At 46.0% G+C, this 27,171-nt stretch overlaps 2 protein-coding genes across 6 annotated transcripts in view; one reads left to right on the top strand and one right to left on the bottom strand.

Moving 5' to 3' along the window:
- LOC115460577 (mitochondrial import inner membrane translocase subunit Tim10-like) overlaps nt 1-19,288 on the bottom strand; it is a 35,960-nt gene extending 16,672 nt beyond the window's left edge. The window contains exons 1-2 of one of the 3 annotated variants that reach the window (XR_003940515.1): nt 19,202-19,288; nt 7,781-7,891 (exon numbers count right to left, since the gene is read on the bottom strand). The gene's annotated coding sequence lies outside the window, so the exon portion shown is untranslated. Of the gene's footprint in view, nt 1-7,780; nt 7,892-17,962; nt 18,041-19,201 lie in introns of those variants that run through there. The other 2 variants (XR_003940516.1, XR_003940517.1) reach the window with 2 other exon arrangements.
- A 183-nt stretch (nt 19,289-19,471) lies between these two features.
- Nucleotides 19,472-27,171, top strand: part of SMTNL1 (smoothelin like 1) — a 341,784-nt gene continuing 334,084 nt past the window's right edge. For 2 of the 3 annotated variants that reach the window (XR_003939938.1, XM_030186254.1), the window contains exons 1-2: nt 19,472-19,624; nt 19,881-21,526. Coding sequence is in view for 2 of the 3 variants with exons in the window: in XM_030186254.1 (XP_030042114.1) it covers nt 19,560-19,624; nt 19,881-21,526 (1,711 nt within the window). In the remaining variant the exon portion in view is untranslated. The remainder of the gene's footprint in view (nt 19,625-19,880; nt 21,527-27,171) is intronic. The other variant, XM_030186265.1, reaches the window with a different exon arrangement.

Raw genomic sequence — 27,171 nt, 5'->3', positions numbered from 1 at the left:
ACCATGAGTGCCATCTGTGGGCTAGGGTGTTTCAGTTCAAGCTAAACAAAGACAAAACTCAATGTCTTGTCCTCTCGTCACTCCATACCAAATTCTCTGCAAGCACCCTCGTCATCAAAGACCAGACTCTTCCTATCTCGAAGAGCCTAAGACTTCTAGGTGTTGAGCTGGATCCTCATCTGCAACTGGACCTGCATGTGCGAGCGGTCACCAAGAGGATGTTCTATGCAATGTGGAGGCTGCGGTGTATACGGTTCTGTCTCACCAGAGAGCTCTTCCGCACTCTCGTCCACTGGCTTGTCCTGTCACACCTAGATTACTGTAGTGGGATATATGCGGGCTGTCAGGAGCACTTACTGAAAAAGTTCCAGAATGCCCAGAATACTGCTGCGAGACTCATCTTGGGAAAATCGCGCTTGGTTCCTGTGCAGCCCCTGCGTCTCAATCTACACTGGCATCCAGTACAAAAATGAACCGTTTTCAAGATATGCACATAAACACATATAATAATTTACGGATTAGCACCCGAATATATGATTCCTTTAATTGATCTACCACCAAGAAATGCCAAGAAAACAGCTCGCTCCTATCTTCAACTACATTACCCAACTTGCAGGGGTGTCAAATACAAGCTTCTTTTCGCCTCGTCTTTCCACTACTCCAGTCCGAAGATTTGGAATGCTCTGCCTTTGTACTTAAAATCTCAAGCTGATCACCATCTTTTCAAGAAACTGCTGAAAACGTTCCTCTTCAAAAAAAACATACTCCATCAGTACCTCTGCTGTTTAGTCATGAATCCTGTTGCTAACGTTACATCCTTATTCTTCTATAGCTTTCATGTACTGTACTTTTATTCTTTTTTATAATTAATGTAAGCCACATTGTGCCTGCATTTGTGGGAAAATGTGGGGTAGAAATGAACCACAAATAAATACATCTGGTGGCCACTTCAGGGCATGGCATGACATCCTTCTCACACTGGTGACGGGCAGAAATCTACAGAAGAGCACAACCACCCCTGGAACAGGGCTGCAATCCAGTGCATATTTGTACTTTTTTTTTGTGCCATTTCCCCATGAAAGGGCTCCTGGGCATGACTTTGGAGCAGATAAGAGAAGGGAGCTCCCTAGCTTCTCGCTGCAGATCCCTGGAGCCTGCTGCCAATCAAACTGTGCAACTGAGGCTGGATGCTGGGAATTGTCATGCTGCCTGTCCTCCTCTTGATTTTGGGTGAGTAGCTTGAGGTTTGGAGTGTGAGGGGATGGAGTGTGCAGGCTCTCATGTGTTAGAAAGTGGTGAAACCAGTAGTCTCATCGATATCCCACATCAGTGCAGGCAGTTTTGGCACAGTAATCAAAACAGGAATTAAAAAAAGAAAATTCAAAGGGATACTTTCACAAGCCCGAAACATCCTGGGATAAAAGGAGCAACTTCCAGCCTCCTGATCTTCTGAAAACCAGAGGCTGAGCTCTAAACATTGTGGGAAACATCTGTGGCTGCTATGCCGCTTTCTGCTCATCAGTAAACAAGTCCACCAAGGGAAATTCAAAAGTGTGTTTATGGGAGAGCTGTGGCGGCTTAAAAATGTTTTTTTCTTTTTTGGGGGGAAGGAGGGGGGGAGCTACACACGGCTTACAGACACAGCTTGTATTAAAGCCGTGAAACACTGTGGAAGTGTTAGTAGCCACACTTACCGACTGACTGCTATTTGCATGCCCTAGTGTTTTCCCTATCGAGCTGCATGCTACAAGTCCATGCAGCTCATTTGCATGCAATTTCTTTTGAGAATCGCTATTTCCACCTTGATAATTTTTACCAAGGTGGAAACAATGAGCAGTTATTTCTGGGGACTTTTGTGCATCAGACCCTCAGGAAGCCAGCAAAAGAATCGGTTGGGCCGCTGGATGACCGAGGGGTAAAAGGGGCGATTAAGGAAGGGTGGGATACCGGTGTTGGAAATGGTATTTCAAGCGGACGAGTCGGAGAAACTTACTGACTTCACGGTAAACCTGGAGGACGTAATGGGGCAGTTCGGCAAACTGAAGAGTAGCAAATCTCCTGGACCGGATGGTATTTATCCTAGAGTACTGATAGAACTGAAAAATGAGCTTGCGGAGCTACTGCTAGTGATATGCAACTTATCCTTAAAATCGAGCGTGGTACCGGAAGATTGGAGGGTGGCCAATGTAACGCCCATTTTTAAAAAAGGCTCCAGGGGAGATCCGGGAAATTATAGACCGGTGAGTCTGACGTCGGTGCCGGGGAAAACGGTAGAGGCTATTATTAAAAACAAAATTACAGAGCACATCCGAGGACATGGATTACTGAAACCGAGTCAGCACGGCTTTTGTGTGGGGAAATCTTGCCTGACCAATTTACTTCAATTCTTTGAAGGAGTAAACAAACATGTGGACAAAGGGGAGCCGGTTGATATTGTGTTTCTGGATTTTCAAAAGGCGTTTGACAAGGTACCTCATGAAAGGCTACAGAGGAAATTGGAGGGTCATGGGATAGGAGGAAATGTCCTATTGTGGATTAAAAACTGGTTGAAGGACAGGAAACAGAGAGTGGGGTTAAATGGGCAGTATTCACAATGGAGAAGGGTAGTTAGTGGGGTTCCTCAGGGGTCTGTGCTAGGACCGCTGCTTTTTAATATATTTATAAATGATTTAGAGATGGGAGTAACTAGCGAGGTAATTAAATTTGCTGATGACACAAAGTTATTCAAAGTTGTTAACTCGCGACAGGATTGTGAAAAATTACAAGAGGACCTTACGAGACTGGGAGACTGGGCGGCTAAATGGCAGATGACGTTTAATGTGAGCAAGTGCAAGGTGATGCATGTGGGAAAAAAAGAACTCAAATTATAGCTACGTCATGCAAGGTTCCACGTTAGGAGTTTCGGACCAAGAAAGGGATCTGGGTGTCGTCGTCGATAACACACTGAAACCTTCTGCTCAGTGTGCTGCTGCGGCTAGGAAAGCGAATAGAATGTTGGGTATTATTAGGAAAGGTATGGAAAACAGGTGTGAGGATGTTATAATGCCGTTGTATTGCTCCATGGTGCAACCGCACCTTGAGTATTGTGTTCAATTCTGGTCGCCGCATCTCAAGAAAGATATAGTAGAATTGGAAAAGGTGCAGCGAAGGGCGACTAAAATGATAGCGGGGATGGGACGACTTCCCTATGAAGAAAGACTAAGGAGGCTAGGGCTATTCAGCTTGGAGAATAGACGGCTGAGGGGAGACATGATAGAGGTATATAAAATAATGAGTGGAGTGGAACAGGTGGATGTGAAGCGTCTGTTCACGCTTTCCAAAAATACTAGGGCTAGGGGGCATGCGATTAAACTACAGTGTAGTAAATTTAAAACAAATCGGAGAAAATATTTCTTCACCCAACGTGTAATTAAACTCTGGAATTCATTGCCGGAAAATGTGGTGAAGGCGGTTAGCTTAGCAGAGTTTAAAAAGGGGTTGGACGGTTTCCTAAAGGACAAGTCCATAAACCGCTACTAAACGGACTTGGAAAAATCCAAAATCCCAGGAATAACATGTACAGAATGTTTGTACGTTTGGGAAGCTTGCCAGGTGCCCTTGGCCTGGATTGGCTGCTGTCGTGGACAAGATGCTGGGCTCGATGGACCCTTGGTCTTTTCCCAGTATGGCATTACTTATGTACTTATGTAGTGATGTACTTTGGGAGAGGAGCAATGACTGTCAGGGTCAAGGAGGGAAGAAGGGGCATTTGGATGCAGTAAAAATAACCATTCTGTCTGACAGCCCAATACATGCCCTGTGCTGCCCTAGCTACACCTCTACTTTCAGTAAAAGCACTCAATTTCCTTACAAAAAGATAAAGTATTATTAAAAGTTAAGAGCTAGTCTCTCCATAATAATTCAAGGCTTGGTACACCCCAAGGATAAGAGGGTCAAGAGACAACATTTAATTATTATCTTACAACAACCCTGCTTCACTTGAGTTGACATCTCTTAACAGCTGTCCGGCAGAAGTGGCACAATAGCTGGAGTACAACTGCTTGAAGATGAACTGTCTAAAATCTCATGCAATGCGGTTCATGGGATATGGTATGATTCTTGTTGGTTGGTCTATTCCTCCATCCAATTGCCTCCCAGTGTTGGGAGTTCTGCTCGCTTCAAAACTGACACACGATGCTCAAATCTACTCAGTAGTTATATTTCTTTGTCTTTTGTTAAATGAGAGCTATCAGACATTTCTTGGCCAAAGATACCCTACTAATTTTAATCTATGCCTTGGTGACTATCAAGCTCATTTTCAAAGCACTTAGCCTCCCAAAGTTCCATAGAAACCTATGGAACTTAGCCTCCCAAAGTGCTTTGAAAATTATTGACTTCCAAATGTTTACAAAATCAAATTCAAAATTCTTGTCCTGGTTTACATGCTTCTTTGACTGGTCAGTCATCTTTAATGCTCTGATATGGAACTGTAGCGTACGCAATAGCATAACCACCCTCCCATGGTTCCTGCCTGTTCTTGGGTTCATTTTGAGATCATCTGTGGATCCACCTTTAATATATTTGCTCGATTCTTTAGAACGCCATCCAGCATTACCTTCCTTTGTATATAAACCTCATTCACAAGCTTTAAGGCCAAGCTCAAAGCCCACTTCTTGCAGGTTTTTCAGACTTGATATTACACCCAATTGACTACTTCCCTCAGCTCTAACCCTTGCCGTCTCTTCGCCACCCTTAACTCCCTCCTCAAAGTGCCCTCCGCTCCCACCCCTCCCTCACTCTCTCCTCAATCACTGGCTACTTCCGCGACAAGGTGCAGAAGATCAACCTAGAATTCACCACCAAACCATCTTCTCCTCTTCACCCTATAACCCACTCCCGCAACCAACCAACCCAGGTCTCCTTTTCCTCGTTTCCTGATATCACCGAAGAGGAAACCACCCATCTTCTTTCCTCCTCGAAATGCACCACCTGTTCCTCTGACCCCATCCCCACCAAATTACTCAACACCATCTCTCCTACTATCACCCCCCCCCCCAAATCAGTCATATCCTCAACCTCTCTCTCTCCACTGCAACTGTCCCTGACACCTTCAAGCATGCTGTAGTCACACCACTCCTCAAAAAACCATCACTTGACCCTATCTTTCCCTCTAACTAGCGCCCCATTTCCCTCCTACCCTTCCTCTCCAAGATACTTGAATGCGCCCTTCACAACCGCTGCCTTGATTTTCTCTCCTCTCATGCCATCCTCGATCCGCTTCAATCCAGCTTTTGCCCCTTACACTCGACTGAGACGGCACTAAAGTCTGCAATGACCTGTTCCTTGCCAAATCCAAAGGTCACTACTCCATCCTCATCCTCCTCAACCTATCCGCTGCTTTTGACACTGTCAATCACAATTTACTTCTTGCCACACTGTCCTCATTTGGGTTCCAGGGCTCTGTCCTCTCCTGGTTCTCCTCTTATCTCTCCTACCGTACCTTCAGAGTACATTCTCATGGTTCTTCCTCCACACCCATCCCGCTCTCTGTTGGAGTTCCTCGGGGATCCGTCCTTGGACCCCCTTGTTTTTTCAATCTACACCTCTTCCCTGGTCTCCTTGATCTCATCTCATGGTTTCCAATACCATCTTTATGCTGACGACACCCAGCTTTATCTCTCCACACCAGACATCAGTGCTGAAATCCAAGCCAAAGTATCGGCCTGCTTATCCGACATTGCTGCCTGGATGTCCAACCGCCACCTGAAACTGAACATGGCCAAGACCAAGCTTATTCTTTCCCACCCAAACCCACTTCTCCTCTCCCTCCACTCTCTATCTCAGTTAATAACCCCCTCATCGCCCCCGTCTCATCTGCCCGCAACCTCGGAGTCATCTTTGACTCCTCCCTCTCCTTCTCTGCGCATATCCAGCAGATAACCAAGACCTGTCGCTTCTTCCTCTACAACATTAGCAAAATTCGCCCTTTCCTCTCTGAGCACACCAACCGAACTCTCATCCACTCTCTCATTACCTCGCGCCATGACTACTGCAACCTACTCCTCGCTGGCCTCCCACTTAGCCATCCATCCCCCCCTTCAGTCCATTCACAACTCTGCTGCACGTCTTATCTTCCGCCTGGACCGATATACTCATATCACCCCTCTACTCAAGTAACTTCACTGGCTTCCGATCAGGTACCGCATACAGTTCAAGCTTCTCCTACTAACCTTCAAATGCACTCGATCTGCAGCCCCTCCCTACCTCTCTACCCTCATCTCCCCTTACGTTCCTACCCGCAACCTCCGCTCTCAAGACAAATCCCTCCTTTCAGTACCCTTCTCCTCCACCGCCAACTCCAGGCTCCGTCCTTTCTGCCTCGCCTCACCGCATGCTTGGAATAAACTCCCTGAGCCCATACGCCAGGCCCCCTCCCTGCCCATCTTCAAATCCTTGCTCAAAGCCCACCTCTTCAATGTCACCTTTGGCACCTAACCACCATACCTCTACTCAGGAAATCTAGACTGCCCCAACTTGACATTTCGTCCTTTAGATTGTAAGCTACTTGAGCAGGGACTGTCCTTCCTTGTTAAACTGTACAGTGCTGCGTAACCCTAGTAGCGCTCTAGAAATGTTAAGTAGTAGTAGTATATGGCATCTGCGGCAAGATCTTTCCGTTTACTCTTCTACCTATTTTTTTCTTTGAACCTTTTGCAGCTTGATCTGTAAGTACATTATGTAAGCCACTCTGATCCTCCCTGTGAGGGGCAACAAAAAGTCCTATATTAAACAGAAACCCCAAGCTCCGTCAGAAGCTCTGATTTGTTGCAAACCAGCTACATGAAAATCCCAGAATTATACTGAAAAGAAATGTATTTTCACCTCAAGAATGCAGAGCGCTAAGTAAAGGCAAGCATGGGGCATTCTCAAAAAGAAAGGCTACTGAAGGCAGGGAAAATCTCAGCTAGTGTACAGCTCGAAAAAAACAAACAAAAACTGAACAGAAGCCCTAGCTAAAGCACTGTTCGTGGGAATCCACAATATGCAAAAGTGTCCCAACAACACAAAAAAAAAAAACAAAAAGGGAAAACATGAGTGTCCACAAAGAGTATGGGGGAGACTCGAAGAACTCAACTGATCGTTCACAAGGCAGGGCAAAAAACAAGGTCTGTCAGACCAACCCTCAAACAACACACATAGGAGACAATTCAAAGGGACATCACAAGGATAAAAGTTGGAGGAAAGATTTCTGACATGAAGGATTTTTGCATCATAGTATTAATGTGTTTCAGCTTACAGAGCTCTTTAGGATTTTGCTGTTCCCGATATAGATTTGAAGGTGGTGGGGCCTTGCCGTGCCACATCAAAGGTTGCCACTCATTTAGTTTTAGGGTGTTAACAAAACCCATCTTGTGATTTCAAACTGCATGTGTGCAATGTTACACTACAGGAGAAGCTACGACACTTCCAAAATGATCCTGTCCCTATATCAGCTTTGATGTGAAATTTTACATGTGTTTTAAGTTAAACATGAATTTAAAGCTCAACTTCAATACACTCATTTTTTCTGAAAAGGTGTGGGTGCAATCGATAGAACTGAAGTAACCACCATCCTCCACAATCCTCCTCTGTTGCTTTTGTTCATGTATCTGTGCTGCTGCTGCTGCACCACAGATGTGTATGGACATTAGTTATTCCTTGCACTGCAGCACTACCAGTGTCCCCGTTAAGTGCTCGGATATCCCTTCTCTCTTCCCACCACTGCTTACTCTGATCTGTCTTTTTGCCAGTGTCTGTTTACTTGTTGTACATGTGGGCCATCATCTCCACCTCCAGCTCAGCTGCCCTGAGGGAATCCATCATACCTATGACAGGAAGCTCTTTTCAGAGCTCCAGCCACTTTTCCAGATCCCTAAAAATACAACAAACAAACTTAACAGGGTGAGGTATGAACAACTCATCAGCTTCCACTATTGGTGGGAGAGAGAAAGGCAAAAGTTACTAAAAGATCTGGGGTATATGATGGCAGCATCCTAATCAGACATGCTGTCTTAAACTCCAGAATGCTTCTGTTTCTAGTCTCTACCTTGGCTGGTTAGATCCTTTTGTCTATTCACATGCAAATGACAGCTGCAAAGAATCCCAGTTCTAAAGTTTTCCTCAGCCCAAGGGAAAACCTACTGCAGTGAAATTCACATGAGAAGAGAGAGGAATTTCTCCTACTCAGGGACTGCAGGCTGTGTTAGTTATTTGCTCACTCTTCTACTGGACTCTCTGGACTTACCTTCCTATCCATTCAGGACAGCCAAGGAGAGTCAAACCCAGGGCTAGCAATAAGAATGGAATTCAGTCAATAGATGTGTGGGTGTGCAAGGTGAAAGTAGTGTAAAGTGTATAATGGGGATGAGCCTTTAAAAGCACAAGGGCTGTGGGGGAAAAAAGGTAGGAGGGTGGGGGTTGGGAGACCTGGGGGGAAGAGTGGGAAGGAATGCATACAGTGTTTGGGAGGGGGGGGAGGTTGTTGTTACATTATAAAATCTGATGACGATATGTAATGTGTAATGTTATGATTTGTTGTTGATACCTGATATGGTGTTGTGTACACTGATTAATCATCAATAAAATGTTGAAACATAAAAGCACAAGGGCACAAGGATGGCATACAAATGTGACAACAAGATGGGACATTGTTTTGCAATTATTGGTAAATGTACGTGCACTGTTTTGTTATGCACAGCAAACAATAAAGAAGGACTGAAACCTCAGGATGAAGATCAAGATTGCCAAATAAATGTCGGAGCGCCACTGTTCATGGTAACGAATTGAGGTCAGCTCTGAGTATGGAGCCAATAATGGTTTGAAACATTTATTAAGTTCAACCTCTGAAGATGTGTTCAGTGAAACACAATGACTGTGGCAATTTGACAACAGTCTTCACAGTTTGTAACCAAAATGGGAGCTGAACAGAAGCAATGGCTAATTCAAGCAGAGTGCAGTTGTGTTAACTATGGAGTTATTCATGGTTGTGCACATTGATTTATATATCACTTCTTAATGGTAAGACTTTGCAATGATAGGACTTGAAAAGGAAAGTGGATTTTCCACATGAACAAATGACATTCTGGTGAATAAAAAGTGCATTCTTAGCATGAACAACGTATTTGTGAAAAATTTCAGTATTATAGTTATTTCATTATTCAGATCAGAGAGAGCATAAAGTTATTTTAAAAATGGTGTAATGTATGTACAATTTTAAGATGGTTGTATGATTTAGTAAGAGTTTGAGTGATGATGGCGCCAATGAGCAATACAATGAGGGGAGGCATTTCCTCTGTTAGAGGTTATTAAAACTTTATGTAAAGATGTTATATTTCAATAAACAGTTATAAGAGAATGAGGTGGTAGTTACTTTAGAGGAGTGTTTATATTTGTAACTAGAATTAAATTACTTGTACTCAAGTATACTGATAATACGCCAGAGACAGAGTTGCATACAATGGAGGCAGTAGCCATGGAAATCTCTCTCATACATAGCTGGGGCGTGGACGCATGGAAGTGCTATGCGGTCCGGTTCGCCCAATATCCATAAATTGAATGAAATCACGAATGGAACCCGACCCCTGATGACGCTCAAGTAGCGAAATACAGGCTGTGTAGGGTGCAGGACACAGTGTGTGAGAGAGGGAGTTGTTGTGAAGATCAGCCTTGCGGATCCAAATGCAGCAGTGGATACTACCTATAACAGTGAAGTCTGTTGGTTTTCTAAGAGAACATTCTGGAAACTATATGAGCTTAATGATTGATTAATGGACTCTATGGATAAAATGTACAATCAATACAGCTCTCATTAGGACTGGCCTTTTGCTATCAAGCACAGTGTGGTTGATTAGATAAGAACGCTGTCAGGACAATCTGTATAATTTATGGACAATCAAGACAGCGCTCATTAGGACTGCCTGTTTGGTATCAAGCACAGCGTGGTTGATTAGATAAGAACGCTGTCAGGACAATCTGTATAATTTGGATAAACAAAGCACTTAACAGGACAATTGTTTAAGAGTTAGTACAACACGGCATAGTCGACAAATCATGTGAATGATTTAAATGAATGTGCCTAAAACAACTGTTACTTGTCACTAGTTATTTGTAAAAAAAAGAAGTGCTGAGTGGGGTCACTGTGGTAGTTAGATATATGATGTACTAGTAAGATCTGGCACAAGGCTTGGATGAATGTGGAGTGAGAGAGTGTGTGTATCTGAGTTGTTGACAATGGTTTTAGAAAGTTTGATATTTTAAGAACAATCTAAAAAATAGTTAATATGGTGGTGAAGATCTAATATATAGCGAGTACAGCTATTAGAAAATTTGTTACCCTGTAAAGAATTTTGGGTATACATATTTATTAGCGAGAAAGAAAACCTGAACTGTTTGTGACATTCAAGGCCTAAACTCCTGCATCCCTGGACTCTGGAACATGCCATAAAGTTAACATCAAATTCCTAAAGGTAAAGTCTATAACTTCTTATTAAGGTAGACCAGTAGCCACCGTTTATCCCTGTGAGTAGACAGCATGGTATCTTGCTTCTTCTTGGGCTTCTGCCAGTATGGTAACTACTACTACTACTACTATTTAGCATTTCTATAGCGCTACAAGGCGTACGCAGCGCTGCACAAACATAGAAGAAAGATAGTCCCTGCTCAAAGAGCTTACAATCTAATAGACAAAAAATAAAGTAAGCAAATCAAATCAATTAATGTGACCGGGAAGGAAGAGAGGAGGGTAGGTGGAGGCAAGTGGTTACAAGTGGTTACGAGTCAAAAGCAATGTTAAAGAGGTGGGCTTTCAGTCTAGATTTAAAGGTGGCCAAGGATGGGGCAAAACTCTTATGTCTACATGAAAAAGAAAGCTTATGGAGTGTAAGGGAGAAATCTGAAGAAACCACGAGGCTACTGCAGGCAGCAAAACATAACTAGAGTCTAGAAAATATACAGGACAAAAAGAAAAAGAAATAGGGCTGGGGATCCTAAACATGTAAAGATGCTCCAGAAAAAGCCAACGATTTTAATTTCAACTCACTTCAGCATCCTTCCATTGAAATGCACAGCAAAACATCTTCTATATAAATAATTCTTACCTCAAACATTCTGAAGCTCACTCTGTGGCAGGGAAACACTGGAGCCCTGCACTACCACTCACTGTCAGTCAGGCACCACACCACTCACTCTCACTGATAGCCCCGCCCTCAGCCCCGCCCCTTCCGCACATAATTCCCTACCTGAATGTTCTAATGAAGCTGCAACTTCCGGTTTGTGAGGAGACATAGATCGGAATTTATCCCCATTACTGTTTGCCCCGCCCTCGCGTCAAACGTGATGACGTTGAGGGCAGAGCAATTACACTTCACCAATCGCAACGTTATGACGTCGAGGGCAGAACAGTAATTGGCTGCCCGACGCACAGCAGCAAACAGCGACCCAGGCAGGGGGAGGAGTAGAGTAGTTACTTACCTGTAACAGGTGTTCTCCGAAGACAGCAGGCAATATATTCTCACAATTGGGTGACGTCACGTCGGCCCGGAGGACTTTCTAGCAAAGTCCACATCAAAATGAAAAAATGTCCCTCGTCGCGGGGGCGGATGCAGTGCGCATGCGCGCGTCCATTTTCCCGCCCACCGCGAGGACACATTCCTCAGTTAATTTTCAAGAAATAGAGGAATACAACTCCAAAGGGGAGGTGGGAGGGTTGTGAGAATATATTGCCTGCTGTCTTCGGAGAACACCTGTTACAGGTAAGTAACTACTCTTTCTCCAAAGACAAGCAGGCCAAAATTCTCACAATTGGGTATCCCTAGCCCCCAGGCTCACTCAACATAACAAAGAATGGTCAATTGGGCCTCGCAACGGCGAGGACATAAGAGAAATTGACCTGAAACAAAACACAACTAACTGAGTGTGCAGCCTGGAACAGAATAAAAATGGGCCTAGGGGGGTGGAGTTGGATTCTAAACCCCAAACAGACTCTGCAGCACCGACTGCCCAAACCGACTGTCGCGTCGGCTATGCTGCTGAAGGCAGTAATGCGATGTGAATGTGTGGATAGAAGACCACGTCGCAGCTTTGCAAATCTCTTCTATGGTGGCTGACTTTAGATGAGCCAGTGACGCTGCCATGGCTCTAACATTATGAGCCGTGAAATGGCCGTCCAAAGTCAGCCCAGCTTGGGCATAAGAGAAGGAAATGCAATCTGCTAGCCAATTAGAAATGGTGCGTTTTCCGACAGCAACTCCCCTCTTATTGGGATTAAAAGAAATAAACGGATGGGCGGACTGTCTGAAGGGGCGTGTCCGCTCCACGTAACAGGCCAGTGTTCTTTTACAGTCCAAAGTGTGCAACTTGCTTTCGCCCGGGCTCATGTGAGGAGGAGGAAAAAATGTTGGCAAGACAATTGACTGGTTCAGATGGAACTCCGACACCACCTTCGGTAAAAACTTTGGGTGCGTGCGGAGAACTACTCTGTCATGATGAAAGACAAGGAAAGGTGCATGAACTACTAGGGCCTGAAGCTCACTGACCCTACGAGCTGAAGTAACCGCCACCAAGAAAATGACCTTCAAGGTCAAGTACTTCAGATGACAGGAATCCAGTGGCTCGAAAGGAGTTGTCATCAGCTGGGTGAGAACGACGTTGAGATCCCATGGCACTGGAGGAGGTTTGACAGGGGGCTTTGTCAAAAACAAACCTCTCATGAAACGCATGACTAAAGGCTGTCCAGAGATAGGCAAACCATCCACATGTGAATGATAAGCACTGATTGCGCTAAGATGAACCTTGACCGAGTTGGTTTTAAGACCAGACTCGGATAAATGCAAAAGGTACTCAAGCAAGGTCCGTGCAGGACAACAGAAAGGATCTAGACCCTTGCTATCACACCAGACGGCAAACCTCTTCCATTTAAAAGAATAACACTTATGTGTGGAATCTTTTCTGGAAGCAAACAAGATTCTGGAGACACCCTCAGAGAGACCAAAAGAGGCAACCTCTACGCTCGCAACATCCAAGCCGTGAGAGCTAGAGACCGGAGGTTGGGATGCAGAAGCGCCCCCTCGTTCTGAGTAATGAGGGTCGGAAAACAGTCCAATCTCCATGGCTCTTCTGAAGAAAGTTCCAGAAGAAGGGGAAACCAAATCTGACGGGGCCAAAAGGGCGCTATCAGAATCATGGTTCCCTGGTCTTGCTTGAGTTTCAGGAGAGAGTCTTCCCCACTAAAGGGATGGGAGGATACGCATATAGGAGTCCTGTCCCCCCAAAAAGGAGGAAGGCATCCGATGCTAGTCTGCCGTGGGCCTGAAGTCTGGAACAGAATTGAGGAACCTTGTGAGTGTCCTGGGAAGCAAAAAGATCTATCGATGGAGTGCCCCAAACTCGAAGGATCTTTTTGGCAATAGTCATGTTCAAGGACCACTCGTGAGGCTGCATAATTCTGCTCAGCCTGTCGGCCAGACTGTTGTTTACACCGGCTAGATAAGTGGCTTGGAGAAACATTCCGTTTTGATAGGCCCATAGCCACATCTGCACGGCCTCCTGACACAGAGGGCGAGATCCGGTACCCCCTTGCTTGTTGGTGTAATACATTACCACCTGATTGTCTGTCTGCATGAGAACAATTTTGTTGGATAGCCGATCTCTGAAGGCCTTCAGGGCGTTCCAGATCGCTCGCAATTCCAGGAGATTGATCTGGAGATGCCTCTCCTGAAGAGACCAAGCTCCTTGAGTGTGAAGCCCATCTACATGCGCTCCCCACCCGAGAAGGGATGCATCCGTCGTCAGCACTTTTTGAGGCTGCGGAATTTGGAATGGGCGTCCCAAGACCAGATTGGATCGAATGGTCCACCAATTGAGGGAGTTGCGAAAATTGATGGACAGCCGGATAACATCCTCTAGATTCCCTGTGGCTTGAAACCACTGAGAAGCTAGGGTCCATTGAGCAGATCTCATGTGTAAACGTGCCATGGGTGTCACATGAACTGTGGAGGCCATGTGGCCAAGCAATCTCAACATCTGCCGAGCTGTGATCTGCTGAGACGCTTGCACTTTGGAAACCAGAGACAGAAGTCTGTCCGCTCTGGGTCCTGGAAGATAAGCACAAGCTGTCTTTGTGCACAACAGAGCTCCTATGAATTCCAATTTCTGAGCTGGGACGAGATGGGACTTGGGATAATTGATGACAAACCCCAGCATCTCTAGCACCTGAATAGTCATCCGCATGGACTGCAAAGTTTCTTGCGGAGAGGTGTTCTTCACCAGCCAATCGTCCAGATAAGGGAACACATGCACTCCCAGTCTGCGTAGCGACGCTGCCATAACTGCCAGGCACTTTGTAAATACCCTGGGTGCAGACGCCAAGCCAAAAGGCAAAACACAGTACTGAAAGTGCTGTGATCCCAGCCGAAATCGAAGATACTTCCTGTGAGCTGGAAGTATCGATATGTGAGTGTAAGCGTCCTTCAAGTACAGAGAGCATAGCCAATCGTTTTCTTGAATCATGGGAAGAAGGGTGCCCAGGGAAAGCATCCTGAACTTTTCTCGGACCAGGTATTTGTTCAGGGCCCTTAGGTCTAGGATGGGACGCATCCCCCCTGTTTTCTTTTCCACAAGGAAGTACCTGGAATAGAATCCCAGCCCTTCTTGCCCTGGTGGAACGGGCTCGACCGCATTGGTGCTGAGAAGGGTGGAGAGTTCCTCTGCAAGTACCTGCTTGTGGTAGGAGCTGAAAGACTGAGCTCCTGGTGGACAATTTGGAGGTTCGGAAATCAGATTGAGAGCGTATCCGGACCGGACTATTTGGAGAACCCACCGATCGGAGGTTAAGAGAGGCCACCTTTGGTGAAAAAATTTTAACCTCCCCCCGACCGGTAGATCGTCCGGCCCAGGTACTTTGATTTCGGCTATGCTCTGCTGGAGCCAGTCAAAAACCCGTCCCTGGTTTTTGCTGGGGAGCTGCAGGGGCCTGCTTCGGAGCCCGCTGCTGACGAGAGCGAGCGGGCTGGGGTCGAGCCTGAACCGGCTGACGGGAATAAGAAGTGTACTTGCGGTTTCTAGAAACATAAGGAGCACGTCTTTTTCCCTTAAAAAACTTCCTAGAAGTGGAAGTGGATGCAGAAGGTGCCCGGCGGGAGAGAGAATCCATAGCATTGTCACGCTGGTAGAGATGATCAATCATCTCTTCTACATTCTCTCCGAAAAGGTGATCCCCCGGCATGGGATATCTGCTATCTTCCGCTGAGTTTGTTCCTCCAGGTTAGAGGCACGCAGCCATAAGAACCTGCGCATCGCTATACCTTGAGCAGAGAAGCGAGATACCACATCGCAAGTGTCAAAAACGCCCCTGGACAGGAACTTGCGACACGCCTTCTGCTGCCTGATCACTTGGCGAAAGGGTTCGGCTTTCTCCTGTGGGAGTGTATCTACCAAACTCTCAAGTTGCCTCACAGAGTTCCGCAAATGAATACTCGTGTAGAGTTGGTACGACTGAATCTTGGCGGCGAGCAGACCAGCCTGATACACCTTTCTCCCAAAAGAGTCCAAAGTTCCATACTCCCGCCCCGGGGGCGCCGAGAAGTTCCTAGAACTCTTGGCTCTTCTGAGAGCGGAATCCACCACCGCTGAATCATGAGACAATTGAGCCCGCATGAGACTGGGTTCCCCGTGGATCCGGTATTGGGACTCAACTTTTTTGGGGACGGTTGGACAAGAAAAAGGCTTCTCCCAGTTCCTCAACATAAGTTCCTTGAGAGTCTCATGGAAAGGAACTGTGGCAGAAGATGAAGGTGGAGATGGATAGTCCAAAACCTCAAGCATTTTAGCTCTGGGCATAATCCACAATTTCCACGGGGAAGGGGATGGCCTCAGACATCTCCCTAACAAAAGATGAGAAAGACAAGCTCTCGGGAGGAGACAGCTGTCTTTGTGGCGAGGGAGTAGAATCAGATGGGATGCCTTGAGAGTCCTCACCAGAGAACTCCCCATCATCATCCTCTGATGAGGTATTGTCAGATGGGGCTAAAAGCTCAGACAGAGCCGCCCGGATCTGAGCCCGTCTCGACGAAGAGGCTTGACGGCCTCTATGACGATGTCGAGAAGTTGACGGTCCCTGAGACTCCGGAGAAGCTTCCTGCCCCGAAGTCTCGGGAGAGCCAACTCGGGAAGTCAAAGACACCGGCGCCGGAGGCGGCACCGGTGAAACAGATCTCACCACAGGCTGAAGGCCTGATGCATAAACATCCGGCACCGGCAATGTCGATACCTCCGACGCCGTCGGCACCGACAACCTTGGTGCCGATTGCCACTGCTGCATCATTTCCATAAAAAAAGGAAAAAGGGCCTGCATACACTCATCAAGAGCTGTTGCCGGAAGATGCTGAGGGGTCGGTTGAGGCATTGGAGGCAAAGTCTGCTGAGGTTGGGGAGTGGGGACTCGGCTGCCAGTGACCCCACGCGTCGGTACCTCAGTAATAGAGGGGGAGCGATCCTCTCGGCACCGACGCTTCTCGGGTATCGAATGTATCGATGACCCGGAGCTCCCGGTGCCGTGACGCGAAGGAGAATGACGACGGTGCCTCTTGTCCTTCGCCCGACGTCGAGACTCCTCGGCACCGGAGAAGAGGACGTGGAATCCACACGTCTCTTCGGGGACGGGTCCGACGCAAGACGGTCCCGGGGGGTCTGCAAAGCAGGAGGCGCCGAGGTGGGTGGAGACCCACTCGATGCATCACTGCTCCCAGCGTGCATCGGTCAAATGGCAGCCTGTCCCCGGTCTCCCGGTGCCGACGCTTCCTTTGACATCGACCTCGATGACGCCGGCTTCGAAGGCATCGTCCTCGACGGCACCGACTTCAGTGGCGCCGATTTGGACGGCGCCGACTTAGACGACGCCGAAGTACCGGGCCCAAAAATCTTCTCCCTTTGGGCATCTCGGGAGAGCAGTGTCCGCTTTTTCATAGCAAGACACAGTTTGCAGCCCTCTGAGCGGTGGTCCGGCCCAAGGCACTGTATACACCACGAGTGTGTGTCAGTGCTGGAGATGGCCCGATGAAAGCGGGCACAAGGCTTGAAGCCGCTGGGCGTCTTCGATGACATATCGGGAAAAACTGTCCCTGCCAAATCAAAGACGCGATTGTGTCTTTAAAAGAAAAGGACACAAGAAAAAAAGGGAAAAAAAAATAAATCCCGAACGAGCGATTTAAATAAAATCGCAGGCTAAAAGAAAGGAAACTTAATAAACGAAAAAACAATACTAATAACACTAAGAAGGATACTTTTTTCGAAGATCTTCACCTCCGGGCACAGCAACACGAAGACATAAATCAATCTCCGTGTCACCTCAGACGCGGAGAAGAAAAAACTGAGGAATGTGTTCGTGCGGCGGGCGGGAAAATGGACGCGCGCATCCGCCCGCGCGACGAGGGACATTTTTTCATTTTGATGTGGACTTTGCTAGAAAGTCCTCCGGGCCGACGTGACGTCACCCAATTGTGAGAATATTGGCCTGCTTGTCTTTGGAGAAACGTACGTTTCCCTACTCTGTCCTGCTCCTGCATAGGAATCGCTGGAGACTGCTGCCTGCCAGATGCCGCTCCTCTGCACCACCCCCCTCTCCCCCTGAGAGAAGTCGCCGGTGCAGGGAGAAAAAAAACTAGCTGCTCACCCCCCCCCCCCCCCACACACACACACACAAAACTGGCTCGCAGAACACAAACACCCTCCCCCCTCACATTCTGCTCAGCTGCCCATCCCACACACTCAAACAAAAAGGGAAACCGCTCAGCTCAGCTCGCCTTCCCATGGGCGAGAACAAAAAAAAAAAAAAAAAAAGGGAAAAAGCACTGAGTGAAGCCTGAAAAGGGAAAAAGCACTGAATGAAGCCTGAAACCCCCCCCCCCCCCCCGGAACACCGGTGCCGGCACTGAAGCAGTGAAAAGCCTACTTGCAAAGAAAATGTTCAGCTGCCCTTCACACAAGAAAAGAGAAAAACCGCCACCGTCACTGAAGTGCTGAACAGACTCCCTCCTCATTTTCAAAGCAGCTAGCGTTCCCGAAAATAAATAAATAAAACGAAAGCCATGCACACCCTCCCTCCACAGTTAACACTGTGCTGCCCAAAGCAAACAAACACGGAACAAATGTAAGCAGCAAGGCACCATAGCTAAATACAATCATCTCTGTCTTCAAGTAGGACCCAAGATTGGGGGGGGGGGGGGGGCTTCCTACACACACAAGGACAGCAAGGGAAGGAGGGGGTCATGGAAATCACTCTCTCTCACACACAAACACACAGTCTCTATCACAGACACACTCTTTCAATCCCTCTGTCTCACTATCACACACACTCACTCTCGGACTCACACAGTCTGTCTCTCTGTCTTACACACACTCTCACTCACACAAACCCTCTGTCACAATGACTGCCCCAGTGGTCCTGCACACACACTCTCTGACATCAGGGGGTCATGGAACTCTGTTCCACACTGTCTCTATGACCGCCCCTGTGGTCGGGCACACACACAACAGACGGAATTAGAGCAAAGGAAGGAGGGGGTCAACAAAATCAGTTCCACACACTCTCTCTGTCACACACCCACACTCTTTCAATCCCTCTGTCTCACACACTCACCCACACAGTCTATCACAATGACCGCTCCTGGTCTTACAACATGGGAACACATCATTTACAAATGAAACAAGTATTGCATCTCCTTAAAACGCTTTTATACAAACTGTATGGTTACAAAAAAAAACAAACAAACAAACCATTGCTAGCGCCCGTTTCCTTTAAAACAGAAATGGGCCTTTTTTTTACTAGTAACTAAATAAAAAGGAGCGTAGAAATAAAAGCATAACAAGCAGCAAGGGGACAAGATACAAAGAGGCTGCTAGGGAAGAGTTCAGGCTGCTCAACACACAGCTCCACGGTGTGAACCATTCAAGGCCGAGTACACTCTCCCAGTGAAGCCGTCTCCAGGTAGACGAAAAGAGAAGCGATAAAATGCAGACTTTACTCTGGGAGTTCACAAGAAGTAATAAATCCCAGAGCTGCATTAAACACTACGGGATCGTGTGTTAAGCGTTCCTTAGCTCTTTACGGAAAAAAAAACAAACAAAGGAGACCAAGAAGAGAGAAAATCTCATACAAAACAAGAGACTACGTTAAAATGCCAAACGTTACCAAAACTGTGCACCACAGCGCCCACCACCACAGAAACACTTCAGTGCACATTCCGGAAACACGTGTGGGCCATTTCCCCTTGAGCAGAAAGACCTGCAACCATAGAGAAAATACCAAATGAAACAGGGCTGTGTCACAACTGAGTGCGGGCTAGAGCGTCGCCTGTAACTGGAGGTTTAAGGCGGGAGTCAGGAGACGGCAGTGGCACGTACGTAGTACGTTATAGAGTAGCTGAAGGCGGTTTTCTCCTAGTAGCACTGCAGACGCCATATCAGTACTTCTAAGCGAAGCTGTCAGCTGCTGCATTCACGTTGTCGGTATTCCTTGTTATTTTATATTAAGAAGAATATTTAGAAATATGCCGTGTTGTGCAGCGTACGGATGTAAAGAGAGGAGGTATCACGACCGAATAACCTTTCATCGGTGAGAGTAGTAATTTTTATTTATAAATCATAATCATTGTGTCATTTCGAGGGTCTGGTTATAGGGACACCCTAGTACCCTAGCAGGCGTTGCATTTGGCAAGCCCCAGGATAATTTCCTAATCTGATTTGATAACGGCAGTTACGCAGTAATTGCCCAAATCCTAACCCAATGATAACGTTAATTATGCTACCCTGTCTGCCTCTGATGGTTGTTAGGCTAACCCATGAAATTGTTGCATGTTTTTTTTGCTTAGGTTTCCATCAGACCCTGTTCTTCGACAACGTTGGCTTGCTGAAATTCGACGTGAAAATTTTGTTCCCTCAAAATTTACGGTTTTGTGCTCAAAGCACTTCAGGGAAGAGGACATGGACAGAACCAGTATGTCAATTGTTCGTTTGCGAGTAGGCGCTGTGCCCAGCATATTTGATTTTCCATCTCATCTTTGTCGTGTCAAAAAGACCCGAAAATCTCCAAAGGCCCGATCATCTAATACACCACCCATACCAAATCCTGATAAGGAAATACCCTTGCCACTTCCTGAACCTGCCACTACAGAGACAGATCTGGTAAATAATCCAGATACGTCCCGATCATCTAATACACCTCCCATACCAAATCCTGATAAGGAAATACCCTTGCCACTTCCTGAGCCTGCAACTACAGAGACAGGTCTGTTAAATAATCCAGATACGTCCCAATCATCTATTACACCATCCCCACCAAATCCTGATAATGAAATGCACTTGCCACTTCCTGAACATACTTCTACAGAGACAGGTTTGTTAAATAATCCAGATACGTCCCAATCATCTAATACACCACCTGTACCAAATCCTGATAACAAAATATGCGCGCCACTTCCTGAACATGCTGAGTCAGGTCTGTTAAATAATCCAGATATATCCCGATCGTCTAGTACGCCACCCAAACCAAATCCTGACAACGAAATACACTTGCCACTTCCTGAACCTGCCACTACAGAGACAGATCTGGTAAATAATCCAGATACGTCCCGATCATCTAATACACCTCCCATACCAAATCCTGATAAGGAAATACCCTTGCCACTTCCTGAGCCTGCAACTACAGAGACAGGTCTGTTAAATAAGCCAGATACGTCCCAATCATCTATTACACCATCCACACCAAATCCTGATAATGAAATGCACTTGCCACTTCCTGAACATGCTACTACAGAGACAGATCTGTTAAATAATCCAGATACGTCCCAATCATCTAATACACCATCCATACCAAATCCTGATAAAATACACTTGCCACTTCCTGAACCTGCCACTACAAAGACAGGTCTGTTAAGTAATCCAGATACGTCCCCATCATCTACTACACAATCCATACCAAGTCCTGATAAAATACACTTGCCACTTCTTGAACTTGCTACTACAGAGACGGGCATGTTAAATATTCCAGATACACCAGAAAAACTAGCTCTAAAACGGAAACTTGAACATGCAAAAAGTCAACTTTCATCATCACGGAAGAAAATTAAATTACTGCTACAAACCAAACGTCGGTTACAGAAAAAAGTAGAGCACTTGAATTCAGTCATATCTGACCTTAAAAAGCGAGATACGCTGTCCAGGGATAGTCTGCAAATCCTTGACAACTGTGGTGGTGCCATTGGAAATTTGCTTAAAAGACAGATTGCCAAGAAATCAGGCCAGGCACGTCCTGTCTCCTATTCCCCAAAGTTGCGAACTTTTGCCTTGACTCTGCATTCCTACTCTCCACGTGCCTATCGTTATGTCCGCAAAATGTTTGACACCTGCCTGCCTCATCCAAGGACTATTGAGAAGTGGATGAAAAGTGGAGATGAAAAACCAGAATTTACTGAACAAGCCTTTCCAGCACTGAAGGCGAGAGTTGATGCCAGTTCAGGTATGTGTGTGTGATAATGTTTGAATAATTGTCTATACTTCTGGCTGTGATTTTTGAACATGTGGTGTCATTAAAGGGTAGACGTTTAAATGCCCAGTTGGGTATAAAGTCATTTAACATCAACCTTTTAAGGCATATCTTTACTTTCATTGCAACAATCTTCCAAAGAAAGAAAGCTGATTTGATGGCCAGTGGGCACACACCTATCTTAAAATGAATTCACTGCCTATCCAACTGGAACAGCTTTAGACTTCACATTTTACAGATGGTCCATGCATAGGCAGTCCGTTATTTCTATTAAGCATTTGCTGCTGTTTTGGGTGTCTCAATATGGCGGCAAGCTGCGCCTACTGGCTTCAGGCCATATAATGGGCCAAGCATGCTGCTGCCATCTCCTGTCAATGAAACCTCCTTGGGTACCATCATGTTATTAAACATCATTGCTGCAGTACAGGATGTAGGTAGTTCTGCACAGATACATGTACAGGAGGCCAAAATGTGCCTTCCTTGTAGTAATAGGAAGAACATTCTCAGTCCTTACTCAAGGTTAATTTCAGTCAAATATAATGAGGGGTGGACTAGTCTGGGAGACCCCTTTTTCAAGCTTGGAGAGGCATATAAAAACTGAATTTGGAGAGGGGCTAAAGAGCCTTTTTCTAGGTAGTCCAAAGATGTAGGAGAACTGCATGCTCAGGGAGGAGCTTGGTCCTGTCTCCCAAAGCCAAGAGAAGGAAAGGGGAGCCTTGGACAGATGTTGGAGACAATGGGGAGAACCTTAAACATATTGGCATGCATAAGAGCCAAGTTTTCAAAATGATTGGGGCTGCTAAACACAACAGAAATTACCCCTCCCTGGGCACAGTCAATTAGTTTGCTCAATATTGGGGGTGCTCAAGCACCAACGGAGCTGGCTTCTGTGTTAGCATATATGGCGGGCTTGCCAAAAGATCCAGGAGTTTTGGGTGCAAGTTACTAATTGATTGCTTTATTAGGATTTATTTACCACCTTTTTGAAAGAATTTACTCAAGGCAGTTGTATATTGAGAATTAAAGTGGATGAGTATCCTAATGGTTAGTGCAGTGGCCTGAGAACCAAGGAAATGAGGTTCAATTCCCACTGCATCTTCTTGAAAATCTAGGCAAGCCACTTAACCCTCCACTGCCTGAGATACAAAATAAGTATTTGTATATAATATGTAAACCAATCTGATTTTAACTACAGAAAGTCAGCATATCATATCTCATCCCGTATCCCCAGTGGGGAAGTACAAGTGGCTGTGCATCCAAGTTAGCTAATGGGGAAGAGGGAGAAATGGGAAAACCGTGCCTAGAGAATGGGATTGTCTGCTGCTAGATGCAAAATTGCAGCCCATTAGAAATGTATGAATGCACCTACTCTCTTCTCTTGGAGAACTAGGCTGGGGATCTTGAGGGCCATGGAGAATCCTGACTGATAAACAACAGACCCATTATACTTCAGATGGAGAGAGTGGCAATGAAATCCAGACTTTGAAGTGCATTGATTGCTGTTCTTGGGGGGGGGGGGGGGGTGACAGAATATAGTTGATGAAAGCTGGTGGTCTGAAGAACCAACAGACCATTAGCAATAGCTCAAGCGGGAGTAATATAGAAGGGAAGAATGAGGGAGAACACTAATAGATGGAAGCCGGTTGGGGATGTTTTTGTTATGTTCCTGTTGTACAGAATGACATGGGGACAAAGTTTGGCTCTATCTCCATGGCCTTTGTCCTCATCTTCAGAAGCCTCAAACAATAATGATTGTAAGTTAAATCTTTTTATTAAAGTATAAAAAGGAACAATATGCTGTGCAGGTATCTCTCTATATAAAACGCACCTCCAACGCTCTAATGAAGCCGGAAGTTGTAGTTGTGTAGACCGCTTTTGCCCATGAGTGTCTGCCCTGCCCTCGCGTCAAACGTGATGATGTTGCGGGCGGAGCACTGACACTCAATGAATCAAGGAAGCCCATTGGTTAATCTCTGTTTCCACTCCACAACGCTGCCGTCATTCCCAAACACTCAAAACCAAACAAAATCGCCGCTGCACCCCGTCCCCCGCCCACAGTCCCCCTCACCCACCCTCCCGCAGCCGCTCGCTCACCGTTCCGCCGCACCCCCTCTCCTCTCCGACTCTGGCCATGCAGCAGGACGATTACTACACACGAATGAAAGTGACCCAATTACTACACTGTAAGCAAGGAAGCCCATTGGTTAATCTCTGTTTCCACTCCCCAACACAGCCGTCATTCCCATACACTCAAAACCAAGCACAACTAGGAGCTGCTGATCCACATTGTCATTTTTTTTTCCTACTTCCATCTGAAACACGTCTAAAGCTGTTTCTACTGGATAAACTGCGCCTTAAAGGGTAAAGGACAAAGGGTTTTTGTTTTCTAACTGCACACCTTTTAAATTTATTTGAAAGCTACCCATCTGTACATAAGAAAATTATGAAATCTAAATTAAATATCACTAAAACAGCTTTAAAAAATATTCTGCCTGGTAGAAACAGCAATTTTAAACTCTGTATTGTCAGATCATTTGTCAACAATACAAACTTTATCCAGGTAAGTGCCTGTGGCTGCGTCAGCCCCGCCATTGCCTGACAATGTGTGTCACAGTATGTGGGAGCTCCAGCTGCCTGTGGGTCACAACAGGACTTAGCTGCTGGATGCCAGAAGCAGTCTCTCCTTAGGTTGACAGCAAATAGTAACCCCCCCCCCCAACCACCTCGAAGGGAGGGGACAGGAACCTTGAACTGGTAGGGGGACCCTGGAACTGGGAGGGGGACTATGGAACTGGGAGGGAGGGAGGGTGACTCTGGAACTGGGAGGGTGGGGACCCTCAAACTATGAGGGAGGGTGGGGGGACCCTGAAACTGGAAGGGACCATGGAACTCGGAGGGAGGGGGGAATGACTCTGGAACTCAGAGGGGGGGATGACCCTGGAACTTGGAGGGAGGGATGGAGGGGGGACCCTGGAACTGGGAGTGAGGAGGGAGGGGCCCCTGGCACACACTCTGATTCTCATGGACACACACTCCCTCTCACGGACACACTCGCACCCAGTCTCACTCTCTGTCACACACACACACTCGCACATTCACTCTCTCTCACACAGTCAGTCTCACACAACTCTCTCAAACATACATACTCCAAGGAAAACCTTGCTAGCGCCCGATTCATTTCTGTCAGAAACGGGCTTTTTCACTAGTTGTGTATAAATTATAAATAGAAAACAATAATGGTGAGCAGCTATAATATCCCTCCTCACCACCACCCTGTACCCTTCCAACTCCAACAATAGCTGATGTCTACTACCTCAAGGAATCCTAATCCACCCTGTTAAAATGTCCAGAGGTACAAAATACAACCCATTCTGTATGCCGTAGAGGGGAGAAATATGCCCAGTGTAGCACTGTTATGATTTTTTAATCTGTGGATGAATAAGAATTCATCAACAGTCTCAGGATTCAGTCTAGCTCTCCTGTCTTCCTCAGTTCTTCCTGCAATAGAAGATGTATTCTTGGAAGATGTGCTGGTAGCAGGATGTACAGGATCTTCTGTGCAAATTTTGCTAGTTGTGGCCAGCATGTTTGCTTGTTTTTCCAAAAAAATCAAAATATTGTTTGCATCACTCAAACATAACAGTCCAGTTCATTAACAGGTTTCAAAGTAGTAAATGACACAGGGACAAAGTTTATCCCCGTTCCCGTGGGCTCTGTCCCCGTCTCCATCCCCATGGTTACTGCAGGTCCCTGTGTCATTCTCTACCCTGTTACTTTTAGCAGTTGTTCTTTGAGCACCAGTTTTTCTATGTTTATATTTTTGGACTTCTTGAATTTTTTAATTAAAAAAAAAAGACCTTTGAGACAGAACCCCCCCCCAAAAAAAAAAAAAAAAGCAAAAAAAGCAAAAAAAACTGAAATGCAAGATATCAGAGATGCTCAGACAACAAAGGTAGAAAAATATGAATTTGTTTGGTCCCAATGTGTCTCTTCTGCTTTTCTCTGTTGTCTCTTAACTCTTTGCAGGATCTTCTGTTCTCCTGCCATTTCTTCTCTTTCCATGTCCGATATCCATTCTGCTAGCATGTAGTATCTGTGTAGGAACCTGTAACAGTACAGCGTGTTCTAGTTTCCCAGTAGCGAGTATATTGATGTTCTAGGGCCAAGTGTAATATTTCTAGCATGTTTTTTCATACATGGATTGGTACTCTTTGGTTTGCTAAGTTTGCTGTAAAGGTTTTGAATGTCATTTTGCAGGGATTTGTGTTATTTTGAAAAGTGTCTGGCCCTATTTGAAAGCAGGCCCTTGGCACCCAAAATAAAAGTGCTTAAGACCTAGGATTCCTTTTACTAGTGCACTAATGATTATGCTAAGAAGGCCATAGGAATAAAATGGACTTCTTAGCATTTAATGCACGCAAATCGTTAGTACACCTTAGTAAAAGAAACCCCTAGTGGTCTCCACATCCTGTAGAGTAACTACTACTACTACTACTTATCATTTCTATAGCGCTACTAGACGTACGCAGCGCTGTACACTTGAACATGAAGAGACAGTCCCTGCTCGACAGAGCTTACAATCTAATTAGGACAGACAAACAGGACAAACAAGAGATAAGGGAATATTAAAGTGAGGATGATAAAATAAGGGTTCTGAACAAGTGAATAAGAGTTAGGAGTTAAAAGCAGCATCAAAAAGGTGGGCTTTTAGCTTAGATTTGAAGATGGCCAGAGATGCAGCTTGACGTACCAGCTCAGGAAGTCTATTCCAGGCATATGGTGCAGCAAGATAAAAGGAACGGAGTCTGGAGTTAGCAGTGGAGGAGAAGGGTGCAGATAAGAGAGATTTACCCAGTGAACAGAGTTCCCAGGGAGGAATGTAGGGAGAGATGAGAGTGGAGAGGTACTGAGGAGCTGCAGAGTGAATGCACTTATAGGTCAGTAAGAGGAGTTTGAACTGTATGCGGAAACGGATAGGAAGCCAGTGAAGTGACTTGAGGAGAGGGCTAATATGAGCATAACGACACTGGTGGGATATTAGTTGTGCAGCAGAATTTTGAACAGATTGAAGAGGAGAGAGATGGCTAAGTGGGAGACATGTGAGAAGCAAGTTGCAATATTCTAAGCGAGAGGTGATAAGAGTGTGGATGAGGGTTCTGGTAGTGTGCTCAGAAAGGAAAGGGCAAATATTGGTGATATAGAGGAAGAAACAACAGGTTTTAGCAGTCTGCTGAATATGTGCAGAGAAGGAGAGGGAGGAGTCGAAGATGACCCCAAGGTTACGAGCTGATGAGACAGGAAGGATGAGAGTGTTATCCACAGAACTAGAGAATAGGGGAGGAGGAGAGGTTGGTTTAGGGAAAAAGATAAGAAGCTCAGTCTTGGTCATGTTTAGTTTCAGATGGTGCTGCGACATCCAGGCAGCAATGTCAGACAGGCAGGCTGATACTTTGGCCTGGATTTCGGCTGAGATTTCTGGTGTGGAGACGTAGATCTGGGAGTCATCAGCGTAAAGATGATACTGAAAACCATGGGATGAGATCAGAGTACCAATGGAAGAAGTATAGATGGAGAAAAGAACGGGTCCCAGGACAGATCCCTGAGGATACCAACTGACA

Source organism: Microcaecilia unicolor, chromosome 1, assembly GCF_901765095.1.
Source record: "Microcaecilia unicolor chromosome 1, aMicUni1.1, whole genome shotgun sequence".
In the NCBI taxonomy this organism is placed as follows: domain Eukaryota; kingdom Metazoa; phylum Chordata; class Amphibia; order Gymnophiona; family Siphonopidae; genus Microcaecilia; species Microcaecilia unicolor.
The sequence above is the reverse complement of the archived record's forward strand: the minus strand, read 5'-3'. Positions and strand labels throughout refer to the sequence as shown.